Source organism: Strongylocentrotus purpuratus, unplaced genomic scaffold (genome assembly GCF_000002235.5).
Source record: "Strongylocentrotus purpuratus isolate Spur 01 unplaced genomic scaffold, Spur_5.0 spur5_scaffold_8, whole genome shotgun sequence".
NCBI lineage: Eukaryota > Metazoa > Echinodermata > Echinoidea > Camarodonta > Strongylocentrotidae > Strongylocentrotus > Strongylocentrotus purpuratus.
Window position 1 is genome coordinate 7,619,810 of NW_022145614.1, and position 16,524 is coordinate 7,636,333.

At 36.2% G+C, this 16,524-nt stretch overlaps 1 protein-coding gene across 2 annotated transcripts; it reads left to right on the forward strand.

Annotated features, from left to right (window-relative positions):
* Positions 1-860: 860 nt before the first annotated feature.
* LOC580278 (mRNA cap guanine-N7 methyltransferase) lies at positions 861-14,746 on the forward strand. Of its 2 annotated transcripts, none has more exons than XM_780348.5 (11): positions 861-992; positions 2,751-2,896; positions 3,716-3,826; positions 4,419-4,551; positions 5,490-5,611; positions 5,980-6,161; positions 6,935-7,099; positions 8,108-8,225; positions 8,988-9,110; positions 10,263-10,571; positions 11,531-14,746. In XM_780348.5, exons 1-10 carry the CDS (start codon positions 986-988, stop codon positions 10,527-10,529), a joined length of 1,374 nt encoding a protein of 457 aa, XP_785441.1. In that variant the 5' UTR covers positions 861-985; the 3' UTR covers positions 10,530-10,571; positions 11,531-14,746. The 2 variants fall into 2 exon arrangements, with proteins under 2 accessions (XP_785441.1, XP_011675317.1); XM_011677015.2 differs by having other exon boundaries at positions 863-992; positions 2,754-2,896.
* Positions 14,747-16,524: the final 1,778 nt, after the last annotated feature.

Sequence of the window (16,524 nt, forward strand, 5' to 3'; positions counted from 1 at the left end):
GAGAAGGCATACATCATCTATCAAGAGAAATCGTGTTGTCACAGTCATTTCATTAAAAGAGGTAGAGAAAAGTTAATCAAACTTTAAGGGAAACAATGTAAACATGTGCTTTTGAAGAGTTTGGGGGGAATATAAATTCATCCGTTTTCACACTTTCACCCGATCTGTCTTGGGATCTGAAAAACAAGAAAATATAATTATGGGCTTTTGAACAGGGCTCGATCCTTTCTTGGTTTTGGGTATAAGTTTACACTGAGAGGAAGAAAACAAGTCCCATTCAGTTGAAAGATAGAGTTCTTTTTTTAAATATATATATTTGATATCCTGGTAACACAAAAGAAAATCAGAAATTACAATTACTTATCTTCAAAATCCAAAGTTCATTGCCCAGGCCCCCATGGCTAATACTTCACAGCATTAAGAGGGAGATATACAGGCCTGTCATTGGTGTCATTGCTCTGAACCCAGATTTCATTTAAAAAGTCATCAGATGAAAATGTTATTTGATTTAATACGGATTCCCGCTAAGATTATCAACATAATGCATTGCATGCTAGGCCTATATCCCCTATAAAATAAGGAACCGAGATGGGGGAGATACTTCTAATGCATCCATCCTCCATTTCGTCGCTCTTTTTTCAAGGTCTCATTCTTTTTCGCTCTACTAGTAAATTACTTTTTTGGTGCACTTATTTACATTCATGAAGGAATGTGACATTAGATAGAAATTGTTTAGATTATTAATTTCAGTCAACGTACAAACTTTCAAATATACATGGATCTCTATGGTTAGCTTGGTAGAGCTTCTTACTCATGGAGGAAGTTAATCGAGCGCCTTTGTGAACGTGCACGCATTACCGGCGTGCGTGCGTCCGTATATCACACGCGCCTCGCATTACAACACGTGTGAATTGTACTGTGATTCCAGTGTCATTTTTTATTTCCAGTATCTAATATTACCCATCATAAACATAAATCAACAAATATGAGTGGTAAGCATTATTTCATATATTTCTTAGAGTTTGAAAATATATCTCATATTACCATATTTCAATGGAATATACTGAATTTTTACCTTTTACGTGAGGTGATGTGCTTTTGGTTTTGCCTGGCGTGTTGAATTGAGCTCGGTCCCATCCACTGAGAATTGTGTTTGTAAAATGTTTTTGTTGAAAGCGGCCTTTGTTTGATTATATTTTTTTTCTCGAAATAACTTGTTTCTATTCTTATCATCGGAATGACTTCGCAATTAATGTGTGATATAATATTATTGTTTAATGTGAAATGAAGTCGTAGATCATTTCGAATTTTGAATTGGATGAAACTAACTTTGACTTTTGAGTTTGAAATGAGTTGACAATGACTTGAATGAGTGAATGACATCTTTCATTTGCAGTGTTATGCAAATTTAAATTGTTGGTAGAGAAGCTCACACTCACAGTGATCAATTCAGCAATTTGGTTCATAAAGTCCTTACTATTACTTGTTTTTGAGCATCCCCACTCCCTTGGTCAGTGGCAGTAAGCTGTAATTTTGAAGGTTTTGCAGTTATCAAGTAAGGCGCAGCTCGGCATATTTTGGCATTTTTTTAACTTTCTTGCTTTTGTTGTCGCAAGTCAAAATTGGACTTTTGGTTGTCATTTTGCACACAGATTGAAGTGATCATGAGTGTAAAACAGCTGAAAAAAACATACATGTAGGAAGCGAGAATGAAAAGGCTCTATATCTCGACTAATCTTGGAAAATGGACAAAGTTTTTAACGCACGAGCAATTTTCAACTAATAAAATGCGATTCCATGGGCAGTTTTAGATAAACTTGACATTGGAATTTTGAAGTAAAGTTGACATAAATTGAAGTTCAAGTTGGGTATTACCGTATTAGAATTTATTTTAAAAATGCACTAGAGGTCTATATAAATAAAGTGATGAGTAATGTAAAGGACAAGTTCATACCAAAAGAAAAGTTACAAGGAAGAGACGGGAAAGACAAGAGTTTCTGAGAAATGCATGCAAATAGATTGATTAAAGCAAAGGTGGATAAAGAGAGAGAGAGAGAGATAATAAAGATAATGCAATTTTGTTATACTAGTTTATAGTTATAGTATTCTGCAATCAATGGCTCTACATTTTTTGCTACTAATTTAACTGAAGATGCGTTTGTGTTTATACCACATAGTCTACATCTTTCTCAGTAATGTGATACCAAATGAGTTGATCTATGACAAATATTATACCTAATGAAGCTATTTACTACCTAAAGTCATCAATTGAGCTTGAGCATGAATGTGATGTCTTACAAATGTATATATTGAAACATTTTTTTTAGTTGTTGTGAGTTTTATTTTTGTGAAATCACCAAATTTCTCACACTGTGTGGCATGAAATGTTGTCAAACGTACATGTACGTGGATAAAAGTTAATGTTTGACTGAATGTGCTTAGCTTTATATCAAATGTTGAACAAACATAATTGCATGCTTATGATTGGGCTTTCACTCTTGGCTTCTCAGTGGGAATTTTATCACGTTTAGTCCGAATTAAATGAAAATGGTCCAACAGAATTGCACATTGTGATTTTGGCGGATCAACACATCTTTAAATGTTTATTACCCTATTCAGGGAGAAATTGTCCTTAGTATTTTTCTTCTTAAGTCCCTCACCCATGGTATTACATGTAGCACCAAGTGAGAACTCCGCCACTCACATGTTCTGAAAGTAATTCTTTCTCTCTATTTTCATTGACTGTACAGCAGAAGTAGCAGAGGTAGCAGTAGAGCAGGCTCCAGTGGAGACCCCCGAGGCCGTGCCTGATGTAGCAGAGGTCGCTCAAACAGAGGAGAAGATGGAAGAAACAGCAGCACCAGCAACAGAAGAAACAGAAGCTAAGAAAGAAACGGTGAGTTCTCTATCATGCATGTGACAATCGACATGGCTATAGTGTCTATGTCTGCGCATCGTCCTTGTTTGTGCACATGCGTAACTGCGCCATGAAACTTAATATGCAACAGAAAATTATTATCTCTCCCATAGTAATACTTGTCGTGCCCCAAAAACAGAATTATTACAAAATATTTAGAAAGTCTACTTGCTATAATTCTATTCACAACCGTCAAAATGCTATTTTTCATATCAAAATTCTTTAATTGAGTATAAAATAAATGAGTGTGCAGACATGGAAACATTTGTTTTGCAATGTCAAGTGACACAGCCACCTTCTTTTGTAAAAATAACATTGTTCTTGTTTGAATTTCGATGAGAATTTTCTCCAACTAACTCTTCAGAATACAAAGTAGCATGAGATTAAGTATTAAGATGAGTATAAATGAAATACCTGGTACTTGTTCATATCATGTCAAATATTAAGTGCGCAGACATGGGACTCCTCATAATACTACCAAACCAGTGAGAGACTGGTACACCTTTAGCCTAGGGTATCTGTACATGTTCATCACCATTTTTGTCAATTTTTGAATATTCTGTCACATGTCCATAGATGGATTTTAATATGTTATCAGTAACATCTTACCAGATTTTTATTTTATGAATACGAAACATTTAGAGTGATCGTTAATTTGGATAGGTTCTTGAAAATAGAAGGGCATTCAAAACTTACCACATTGGGTCAAGTCAAAATTAAATTAATTGATGCCATGTTCACTGTGAATGGCCTAAATTGAGTCGTGATGTATGTCTTCCTCTTTTTATTTATGTCCAGGGTTTGTCAGGGACTGTAGCGAAGCACTACAACGATCTAAGGGAAGGATCAGTGTTCGACAGAGCCAGGAGCAGAATTTATTACCAGCGCAATTTCAATAACTGGATTAAGGTGAGACAAAGACTTTGCTTTCAGCTGAACACTCATTTTCCTTGCTAAATTCGCTCTCCTTGTTACGTTGTAATGTATAAATGTACAGTTCTTCACATAATGAATTGTAAAAGCTGTAGAAGCTTCCTAAAAAAAAGTTGAATTGTACATTGTGGGATGAAAATTTATATCCATTTTAAACTACATGTAATATGAAAAGCGAAACTCCAAACACAAATATGCACAAGATTGCGACAATGCCCCACATGTCATTCATGTTTGAAAAATGGTACATGTAGAATGTCCTAAGAAATTCCACATATCTGGTGTCATGTACTTCTGCTGTTTCAAGAATTGTTATCAATTTAAAATCTATGGTCGTTCCTGGTGTGTAATCTGTAATCACAATTGTAATGTAGACGTGTCCTGTCGCTACTCCAGATACAGCCATAGTGTGTCTAGGCTTTCTCTGATCATCATTAGATATCTTTGAGTGCTTCAAAGAATTGTACTTACATGGACCCTGGAACCAAAGCCATAATGTTACAGAACAGCGTGTAAAGTGTAAGGACAATCTAGATGACAACAAAAATGTCTTAATTTGATTTTACAGAGCATGATCATCGCAAACTCGTTGAAGGCCGTTCACAGAAAGAAGGGTTGCACAGTACTCGATCTGTGTTGTGGGAAAGGAGGAGATCTTCTCAAATGGACCAAAGGACACATCAAGAAATTAGTCTGTGCAGGTAATGTATACATGTGTGTACATGTAATTGGGTTTTTAGTTTTTACAGACTCTTGTGAATCAGCAGAAGTAACCTGAGATTGAACCACGAGAGCTGAGCACCAGATGTCTTATTTCTGTGCCATCTAATTTTATCTAAAGTTTGAGTGCTATTCAGGCAAAGAAACACTCAAGAAATAGAGAATCCTTGTTATCACCCAAGTATCAAAACATGAGTAGAGATATATACAGTCAAACCTGTCTATAGCGACCGCCCAAAGTGGTCTTTGTAGATGGGTTCCTTCAGTACATGTTTCAATGAGAAACCATCTTCAATGGAAACAAAAAAGTGTGGTCTTTGTAGACAGGTGGTCACTAAAGCAGGTTTGACTATAATACCAAGAGTAAAACAAAGGCCAATGTAGCAGCAAAAACCAATACCCCAACGAAATCAAAGGAAAGAAAAAAGAAAAGAATGAATGCCACTAATGCTTTTTATTGTCATTTTTATGTTTGATCTAAACAGCAGATCACAGTGGGGAAATAAATCACCTTGTAAATGAATGCAAGTTTCTTCATTAGGAAGTTGTGTTCATTTCGAAATGCATGTTTAAAGACATTTCATTCTATGGAAATATCATAAATTGTAAGAGGTTGAATGTGCTTAAAATAAAAGGAAGGAAGTTGATAGTAGCCATGATGTCATTGCTGTAAAATAACATTAGAGGGAGTATTTCTTAAGCCTCTGCACTAGTTTGACCAGGAGGGATTAGACCTCCTACAAGGTCACTGGCAGGTGGTTATTTCATTGAATCAGCTCTCAATTAACATAAGAAAAAGAGGATCATGGGGGACCAATGGTCACCAAGAAGGCATTGTTTGCTATATAGAGAGCCCAAGTAGCTATAAGTAGTGCAGTGGGGCTTTAAAGATTAAAATTTTGCTCTTCTTACCTTGCAGATATCGCAGCTGTGTCAGTACAACAGTGTCAGAAGAGATACAATGACATGGTAGAGCGTAACAGACGTAGCGGTAACCAAAAGACATTTGCAGCAGAGTTCATTTCAGCAGACTGTGCCGAGGTATGCTTTTCTTTTGTTCTGTTCCAAGATTTCAAATCCCAACCAAACTTGAAGCAAGCCCAATTTGTTATATGGATGAAAGAAAATTGAGCAAGTTTTCCTTTTTTTCTGTTTTGGGAGTTTATTCTATTTCTCTTACATTTTTTTTCTTTATGCATGTCTGTAGGGATGTGGCAATTGATAGCTTTTTCTCTTGCTCTATAAAGATATTTCAATTGCAATTTTAAAAAACTCTAAAAATGTGTGTAAAAGATGTGCATGATTCAAGATGATTGATCATAAAGATGACTGTATTTTAATTTAATTTAATTTAATAGTGGATTGATACAGTAGCTTTGATGTGAGATACCTTTTCTTTGTGTTTGCAGGTACTTTTAACGGAGCGTTACCAAGAGAAGGACATGCTCTTTGACCTGTGCAGTTGTCAGTTTTCCTTCCACTACTCGTTTGAGGCAGCTGCTAGGGCCAGGACCATGCTCAGGAATGCCTGTGAGAGACTGCGACCAGGAGGATACTTTGTTGGAACCATTCCCAATGGATACGAGCTTGTGTAAGGATTCATTTAATCAGCCACTGTTCAGATTGTACTTTTAGTGTAGTGTAGCTGAAAGTTATATCGCATTTATTTATTTTATTTGAATTTTGTTATTGATTTATTTAACACTTGTTGGATGGAACATAATGATAACTGTTTTTTTTATAGAGGTCCACACTGTTGATTAGAGATGATTGTTTGTGTCCATCTTTTTTGTTTGTTTTTTAATTTCAAATTCTTAAGTCTCGTCAGTACTGCAAGAGGAATGCTGATTGCTGTGGAGATGTAAAGATCCTCAAACTCTTCAAACTATTAAAATATAAACTATCAAAGCTCAGATCTTTTTATCTTCTATATTGATAAGACCTGTGTATCAGAACTTGAGTTTTAAATGATCATTGCTCCTTTAAGTAAAATCCTGTACAAAGATCTGTCAGGGGAAATATTCCTAAATCTACATGAGATAAAGTGTCTCAGTTCATTGAGCAAATGGATAGCTTCTTGAAAATTAATGTTTTTAAAAAACATTGATGATAATCCCTTTTCTACATAAGGATCAGCAATATTCACATTGCATGTAAGGATTATTGACACAAAGATTCATTAATTGTGCATGTAATCATGTGCATGTTAGTGGGTGGGAGGGGGTGAAAATGCTGAGATCTTCACTACCAAAAGAACTGTGTGTTCAGTGACATTACTCAATGCCTTCTGCTTGTATGTTTGTAAATAACTGCCATTTGTTCAGTTGTACAATTGAAATAAATCTTACTCTTTTCTTTCTACAGATCGAGGTTAAAAGAGAGCGATGGTCTGACGTTCGGCAACGAGGTCTACAAGGTCACCTTTGAGAACAAAGAAACGTTCCCCCTCTACGGATGCAAGTATGATTTCCATCTTGAAGGCGTGGTCGACTGTCCTGAGTTCATGATCTACTTCCCTCTCCTTGAAGAGTAAGTAGAATAGTAATAATGACTGCTATAACAGTCATAACTTTTATATACCGAAAAGGGTCATAGAATACATGTGCGACTTAACCAATCATGGTAATGAAGTTTGTTTACGCTATCGAGACCTAGTCTTAATAGGGTGTCTGATCGCGCACCCCTCAAGTTTGTGTGCTAAAATCCTTCCCATTGAGATTGCACGCGTAAAGGAATGGCTAAAATCACGACTCCAATTTCGACCAATCAGAAGGCTGGATTTCTAAAGTGAGGTATATAATACATTATACAATATTTCATGGTGTAGAGCAATGCAGCAGTCATACACAAAATAGTTTGAATAAACATTTATCATTAACAAATTTCAATCTCATTTTTCAATCAGTGATGTAAAATGTGATATTAAAACCAAGAAATATCTATATTCACATCATATGTATTTGTTTTAATTGCTTGTTTCTGCATCCTCATATCCCCCATTATCTATGTGTTGATCATATTGTCTAACAACAGTTGTGTATATCTGTCAATCTATATGTCTAGTCATTTACCCAAACATTCCCCATTGACATGGAGCTTGGGACCCTGAAGTTGTCAGAAAAAAATCCTGACGTATTTGTCTACTTTAATATATTCGTCATTTTCCACTGGTATTTCACAAATCCAATTTTGTCAGAATTACACTACAGACCGTGTTTGATAGTCACCTGTATATAGTTTGCTCACCATGGTGTTATGTATAATCATAACACACAAAGACATGTAAGCACATTGATGCTGTGTTTGTATAGATCATTCTAAAAGAAATACAAGATTTAGGGGCCTAATAACTCATTTACAGAGTTACAAAATCATGACCTTCATCCTTCATCATTTTTCTTACCAACATTGTTAATACCTTGTTCAAAGAGGAGTCTGTGTGGAAGACAAATTTGAAAATGGTCCATTTACTAGCCATATAACTCAAAAAATTCTGCAGCTTTTTGACTTAATCCTTATTTCTATCCATTCATGTAGGATGGCTAAGGAGTTTGACATGGAGTTGGTGTACCTGAAGAAGTTCCAGGATATATATGAAGAGAACTGTGAGAGTGTAGATAACCAGGCTCTCATCTCAAAGATGCAGGCTCTCGAGGTACGTGTTCCATCAAGCCTACGTGTTCCATCAAGTGTATCCTGTCTAACTAGGGGGGGGGGGGGTGTTTCACAAAGATCCTAAGTTGAACTTATCTCTGAGTTGGACTTAACAATTATGGAAAGCTGTTAGCATCTTTGAAAATATCTTGTAAAAGTTATTATAAGAGGCATAAAATATTGATTCAAATCATTCTTATTTTCTATTATCTAGGAGACTTCATGTTCTTGTTGTAGAATATATGAAAAGTCTAAAATACTTGAATTTTTGTTTTTGAATATATTTTATTTTAGGGCTACAAATGGCTCTCCATAATGTTCAAGTCCAAATTAGAGTTAAGTTTGACTTAGGATCTCTGTGAAACACCCCAGAAACTTGTGAAATTGGAGATTGGTCCCATTTTGCAAAAAAATAATTGCCTTGAAGTGATAGAATGAATACCCTGAATTCACATTAAGTGTGGAAGGTTCATGCCCATATAATGACCATCATTAATTTCCAGCGTAGTCTGGTTGAACAGTGGTTGATTGCTTTTACGAAAGACTACTGAGTATAGTCGTAGGATTCGAATTGGATAGGGACAAGTGGAATGACTTCATTTAATCAGCCCCAAGTATTCTCACCTGCATCTTTGATAAAAACTTTGCAATTTTCTCAAATGAACCAAATTGATTTGGGGTCTTCAAAAGTGATTTTCTATTCACATTATCGTAGATGCATTTTTTGGACAAATTTTGCATTTGTATTTTGGTTGTATTTTAGCAATTCCCACCAGAGAAGGGCACCGGAACAGCGAGTAAGAAAGAGGATGACTACAGCCATGCTGAGACTAGGCATACTGAAGTGATGGGTATGGAGAACGAAGACAAGAAACCAACATCCATCGTAAGTTACTCAATCGATTGCCCCCATGTTACATTTTTCATCCCCCCTTCTCCCCCCTCTCGTACTAGCTGTTCTGTTCAAGATAACCTTTGTGGCAGCAGAAATGAACAAATCTAATACAATCAAACCTGCTTTAGTGACCACCTGTATAGAAAGACCACATTTTTTGTTTCCCTTGAAAGTGGTTTCTTATTGAAACATGTACTTAAGGAACCTGTCTACAAAGACCACCTGCCTGTAAAGACCACTTTTCTTGTTTCCCTTGGGTGGTCTTTATATACAGGTTTCACTGCAGTAGGTCATGTTGATGAATTTTGTTTAAAGTGTGATACTTGGTTTGTGTCTTTGAAACTAAGAATGTAAATCTGTTGCTGTGAATTCAGGAAGAGACCCTAGAATAGTTACCAAGAAGATAAATGTACTTCTGGTACATGCCTAGTTCATTTTAGAAATTTGTGAGTAATAAGAGTATATAGTAATATAATAATAATAATTGTTAGCACTTAATAGAGTTCTCATGCTAAGGGCTTTACATGTAGTATATAACTTGAAATTCAAACAACAAACAAAATAAAATAAGATATGAATTCTAAGCGCTTAACATGGAATTAACAACTTTTAAGAAAAAACTTCATCAATAAACATAACATGAAATAGTTTAACGAGTACGAAGAGCAAATTATGAAACAAGGAATACATTACATAAATTTAGACCCTACAACAAAGTAGGAAGATGATTATATGCTCATTGATCTCTGACTCTCCGTATTTCATTATTTGAGAAATGTCGTCTGCAGTGTATTCCTTTTTGAGGTAAGTTTCCTTTCCATAAAGATTGATGGATATCTTTTTTCAACATGTATTGATAAATGTTTCAGTAGTCCTTTTTTGTAATAATTAGACTTTGTACATGAAAGAGATTCAAAGGCCGGCTGTACTAGTTCAGCCAGAAGGGATTAGACCACCCAGCGAGCCAGCGAGGTCACTGTAACAGTTGGCTATCTCATCAACTTAGCTCTCAATTAACATAAGAAAAAGAGGATCATAGGGGACCAACGGGCACCGATTGGGGAAGTTTTCTATATAGAGGGAGCAAGTAGCTACAAGTAGTACAGTGTGGCTTAAACTAAACCGATGATTCTCTCTGTGCAGGGTACCCTTTCCAAGTCCGAGTGGGAGGCATCTAGCCTCTACTGTGCCTTCGCCTTCAAGAAAGCAGGAGACTTCGAGGAAGAGGAAGAAGAGGAGGAGGAGGAGGCTGCCCCCGTCGCCGAGGAGAAGAAGGAGGAGGAGGAGAAGACGGAGGAGGTTGCCAACGGTAACGGTGAGGAAGCTGCTGCTGAAGTGGAAGGTGAAGGTGGTGAGGAGGCAGGTGCAGAGGGAGAGGCTGAGGCTGAGGGAGAAGAAGAGGCGCAATGAACAGGGATGGAATGCATACAGCTTCATTGACTACTGTTACAGGTGAGGCCACCAACAGTTTGAATGAAAGGGTAGTGTAACATTTTAAACCTTTGTGACATGAATTTGTAAGCATTGTTAATGATGGGTGTTTTGTGTTTTATTGCAGAAAATTTTCATGTGGTGCAAAAGTCTTCATGATAAATTAATCAGATCGTTTCATGCCCTGAAAATGGCAAACACTTGTGAAATAACTATTAGTTTGCAAAAGATTATTTGCAGGATTTCAAGACCTTGTTTTATAGTCACCTTTCTTCAGATTAGGAATTTTATCCTTTATCATTTTCCTTACCAAAGATTCTTGATACCAAATAACAATAAATCCAGTCTCATTTCAACATTATCCAAAGATTAATTGCTATCCATTTCGGGTGATAATACACTGACTTTCAAAGACATACTTGAAACCTGCAAAGAGCAGTCTGTTTGGAAGACAGAAGTGAAAGTGCGCCATCTATTGGTGATATAACTACATTTTACTGCTGCAGCTTCATGACTGTTGGAAACAATTACACAAAGTCATTTCATGTTTTGAGCTAATGGTATATGCCTTGAGCATGAGTTGATCAAAGAGCTATCATTTACATGTCATCAGCATTTGTTCTGTGCAGTAGTATGTTGGCGTAGGCTCTTTTTAACATGATTTATATGACATGAAAATAGTCAAGTACCTGAAGATCGTGTGTGTTATAAGTTGATTTATTTTGTTGCCTTAAACCACTCATAATTATTTCAGATTGGCTAAGTCATGTTTTCATGTTTTAAGAGGATATATGACTAAAATTTAGAAACATTGGTGCCCAATTTCTACACATAATCAAAGATAACTGCTATATTACAATGGAGTTTGTACCGTTTCTTTTGTTAATTTATTCTTGATTTTCAATCCATCCATATTCCTCTCTGTTCTTCCAACTATTCATCCATCATTTGTTTCTTCTGTCTTTCTTTCACACTTGCAGGATGTGCATTGGAAGAAAGGTATATCAAACAAGAAAAGGAGAATCATCTGTTGGATTTTGACCGGTTCAGCGCACATTCAGGGAAAGGGGATTAAAGAAACGGTAAAACAATACCTTTTCATGAAATACTCCACAGGGCACATTTACTTTTTTTGAGAGTCAGGAGGACTCAAGTCATAATTTCTTCATTAATAACTGCCCTTCTGACTCTCAACAGAGTGTTAGTTATATCTTTTTGTGTATTTTTTCCTTTTGTGTATGTTGTTTTAAGGACACCATTGAATTTTTTATTTTTGTTAATCATGCTTAGTAGATTTCAGCGTGTAAGCTACTCAAAGAAAACCATGCTCCCATTTCATTACATTTTAAAACGATGAAAGCAATGTGACTTGGTGCAGGGTAAGAATGTATGTGACCAGTGCACTTGTCTTTATTTGATTCTCATGTATCATGATATAATACAGATGACATTTCTTACATAATGTGTGGTAGCAGTGTAGTACAATGAAATCTCTTCTCTCCTTGATGCCTAGCTTTTAGAGAATATCCAGCTTGCATAGATACTGTCATTTTGCATATCTTTGAATTTCAAATTTTGTCCTGAAAATAATGTTTCCTTGTTTTTTTTACTATTTCACATAAACTGCTGTTTGTGTATTTGAGAATGCTTTTCTGTATTAAGAATGAATGCTGGGATTGTTGTATCTTGTATAAAACTAATATGAAACTAAATGACATTTGTGTGTAAAGCAGTAGTTTACTGTGTACTTACGGTATACTCTAATGGCGGAGGAGAGTTCGCTGTCATTCAATATAAACTGTGTAAATAGAATGAATGTGTTAAGTTAGATGGCAATGCACAATGAATTCTGATTGATGTTAAAAGCTCCAATTTTGTAATGTCTCATTCTAGCTCAGGTCTGTGAATTTTTTTTCCCCGCAAGGTAGACCGATGTTCTTTGTTAAGCAGTAGATCTGTTAGAGGTGTGTCATAATTCCAGCACCGTAGGTCCATGTTTATCGTAGGGTTTTTATATGAGATGCGCTTGCCCTTGCTTTGCCATTCATCCTTGAAATGCATACAATCACGGAGAGGAGGCCATGCATGCATTTTAGGATATGACACAAATATAGGGATATCATAGTTGACTTTTCAAGTCAGATGTCAAAATCAAATTTCTTGGTCTGACAATCAAGTCAAAGACATATAGGCCTTGAGATGGGTACTAGGTTTAGTATCACCCCCAAATGTTGGTCCTTCAATAGAGTCCATAGAACTACACACTAAACCTACCTACTTAAATGTATAAAGAAGATTATCAATGGCAGTCATGTTTATGTAGTCCCACTTGTACTTCTTCTTGTCATCCGTGAATCAAATTGGTTTGCACTTTTTGTTGTTGTTCTGTGCATATACCTGAATAGTTGTATGTACTTGTTCTATCATGATGTAGAGATTGTTTTGTAATGTTTGATTTCTTCTTGTGAGTAAATATATCATCTGCCGACAGCTCGAGGGGCTTTGAATCGTTTCTTAGCACACAATGTTGACGCCTTATCAGCAGACGTTATATTGACATGTAATGAATAACAACGTCTAGGGATATGTCACATTGTTAACCAAATTGATGAGATTGAAAGTTAAGTAAGAAAAAGTAACATCTTGATCTTGCTTTCACATTGTACATTATGTTCCGTAGTTTTTTTGGTGTAGATATATATACGGATTGATAATGGGCATGATGCGTGTTAAGACTTTAAAAATGTACCATATTTTGTTTTAATAGCATGTCTCTCTTTGCAAGGACATACTGTAGGTAGGCGCTTCTCAATCCTCTCTTGGCTATGTAGCTTGTTAATACATGTATCATATTGTTATTGGAGAGTTAGTCTTAGGCGTAGTTCCTTCAAACAATCAGAAGTACAAATTCTAGGATTTTGACTCTGCGTTTATGTGATTAACATGTAGTAGGTAAATGATGCAAACACATATATGTTATTTTCATGGTTTGTAAAGAGAAATATTACCAACACGATGATTTAAAGACTTCTTTTCAGTGCCTTTCCTCAAGATGACTACACTTGTTGAACCGATTCTCTGCTCACTCTCTCTCTAACATCCTGTAGGAGAGAGAGAATTAAAAAAAGAAATGACCAGGATAGACTCCCATGGTGCTCTGCTGCATCATCACAACATTTTCGTCTAAAATCTCACACTACAAGCCATACACAAGAGGGCATTTAAGCACTTCCCTCATGTTTTTTTCTAGAGACAATATCTGTCGAACAAATAGACAAGTCCGAGGTGTTTTGGCTCCTATATTTTTAGCAAAAAGTGATGGAATTGTGTACATAATTAACATCAAAAGTGTCAATTTGGTTGGTGAATATATCATTTTCTTTGTTATCTGGTTAACTTTATGCAATCTTATTACTGTTATCAGATAACATGCGGGGAAAGAATTCCTTGGACTTGTCTCTCCGACTTTAAATAACAATACTCTTGAAAGGGGACTGGCGGATGTATTTTTTTTTATTGAAATGCCCCTTTCTGCTTCCATTGCATCTTGTAAGGAGTAATTGAATCATATTTCGTAAGCTTGTGTGCATTTACCTTTCAAGTTGTTGGTCATGGATCGATGCATTTCACTGTTATGATTACATAAGGTAGAATAGATATGTGGTGTGTGAAACATACTGGAATTTTGTTTTGTTACTAGAAATGCATTCCTTTACCTTAACTGATGTTAATAAAATATGGATTCAGGGAGCTCACGTAGAATTGATTTAAGAACAAGCATTGTCTGTTTCCCTTAGTAGCAGTCAAATGGGAATGTTAATCGTTGCATGGCGTAGGGCTGGCTGGGAGGGCGTTTGTGAACAAATTGATACAATATTAAGGCTGTGATGTTGTTGTACAGGGGTTTATCAACCCATTTTTTGATGTGATATTATGTTAAGCACCCAAACTTGTTTGGGAATTTCTTTTGTAATGTACAGTTTTTGATCAGTGGTGTATGAAAATCAGCCCATCCCTGGAGATTCATTCTAAAGAATATTTTTCCTCCCAATTTTGTTGGTGTAAAACGCTTTGTTTTTGGTAATTATTTGAAGAAAAAAACTTTTTTGTAGTATCGCTAAGAATTCTGTATGGAATTTTAAATGTTGTAGAAGTGTAAGGATAGCTCAATTAAAAAGACTGGAATGTATTCTCAATTTGACATTTTGAATGTTTCATTTCTGTTGTGTATTTTGATACTGTTTGTGATAATTAATTATTAATCCATCCGTAGATAAAATCTTAGTATGGTGAATTATAATTTAAAAAATACAGTGAAAACTGATAATGTGACATAATTATTCTGATGTCTACATAATAAAAGAGATCAGTGGTGACATATCTGAATGGAGATCAAATTTGCCAAGGGGGTGGGGGGTCACAAAATATGTTCATTGTTTTATTTGACAAAAACCATGCTGTGAGAACGAGGATTAGGTCAAGTTAAATGGTCATACCCCCCCCCCCCAAAAAAAAAAAAGCAACAAGAAATTAACATCCTTATGGACAGTATTATTATTGGGGGGGGGGGGGTAAATGCCCCTCATGTCCACCCCTGAACATTCTTGTACTTGAAATGTAGGTGTGAGAGAGAGAAAGAGAAACAAGCAAAAAAGGGGGGGGGGGCAAAAAGACTCTGGGAAAGAGCAATCGCATTTCATGTTTGACGCGCAAGCAGTCATCCATTGCCATGACAATACCACATGTAACGAGATGATGATGATGATGTTACATCTCCGAACATAAATACCACTCGCATGCCATATAAAATGCCGCCCAAGGGATGTGTACACTACCAAACCAAGATGTATTGTTTTTTTCTTTCTCTTGCCGCCGGTGATTCTGCAGATTCTTAAGTGTTTTTATGAGATTTATCGCTTTCTTCTCATCCTTCTCTTATCATCATATCCCAATACCATTTCTTCTCTAAGTGATTGGATTTAGAAGCCGATACAACCTCAATAAAACAACTGGCGGAATGTCACGCAGTTATTGATTTCCCAATCGTCTTTTGAGAGGACAAGCTGAAAAAGATAGACGAATAGAGAGAAAAAAGAACGTGAATATTAAATAACTGTTGAACGGGGAAATGGTAAATAAAGGAACTTCTGAAATACAAGTAATGATAGGTAGCTTTTCACCAAATGACTAAGAATAGAACTATAGTGTAATAATATTACATAAGTGGGAATTCATCCGACTGTCTGTCCCATTTTCAACATTTTCTTTCTCTCTGCTTCTATACAGTATCACTCTACATTTGCATGTATATCTTTCTTCAAAATAATGTCTGTCTCTCCCTCCCCGATCCTATCCCCCCCCCCCTCTCTCTCTCTCTCTCTCTCTCTCTCTCTCTCTCTCTCTCTCTCTCTCTCTCTCTCTCTATATATATATCTTCCTCATTCCCTTTCTATCCCTCTCTCTACTTTATATTTGACTCTGATTCTATTTCTTTTTCCATAATTATGTCCATCTTTAGTACAATATCTCCCCCTCTCTCTCTCTCTCTCTCTCTCTCTCTCTCTCTCCCCCCATCTCTCCCACCCTCTCTCCCTTTTTTGGTTGTCATTCTCTTAATGTGTAGTCCTTCCCCGTGCCCCTAGGGGCTACGCCATTAGATGTATTCACATGAATTCACAACCTTCAGTGCTGGCTCTAGGGCGCCGCGTAAGGATATATTAGTATTGGTAGGCCTATAGCCAGCCAATGTTATATAGGCCGAAGTCTCAGATCTTTCCCCTCTTCATGGGCGCGTTTCGATGGAACTCTCATAAGAGTGGAGGGGGGGGGGGCACTATTGTGTTGTTGATTTTTAAAAGGTCATCAGATGATGTGAAGACTAAACCAAAAACTTCCTGTTTACATGTATTATTGAATTGTTATGTTAACACCACTTTTCAATATTAGAAGATCATTGTAGACATCTAAGCGCTTA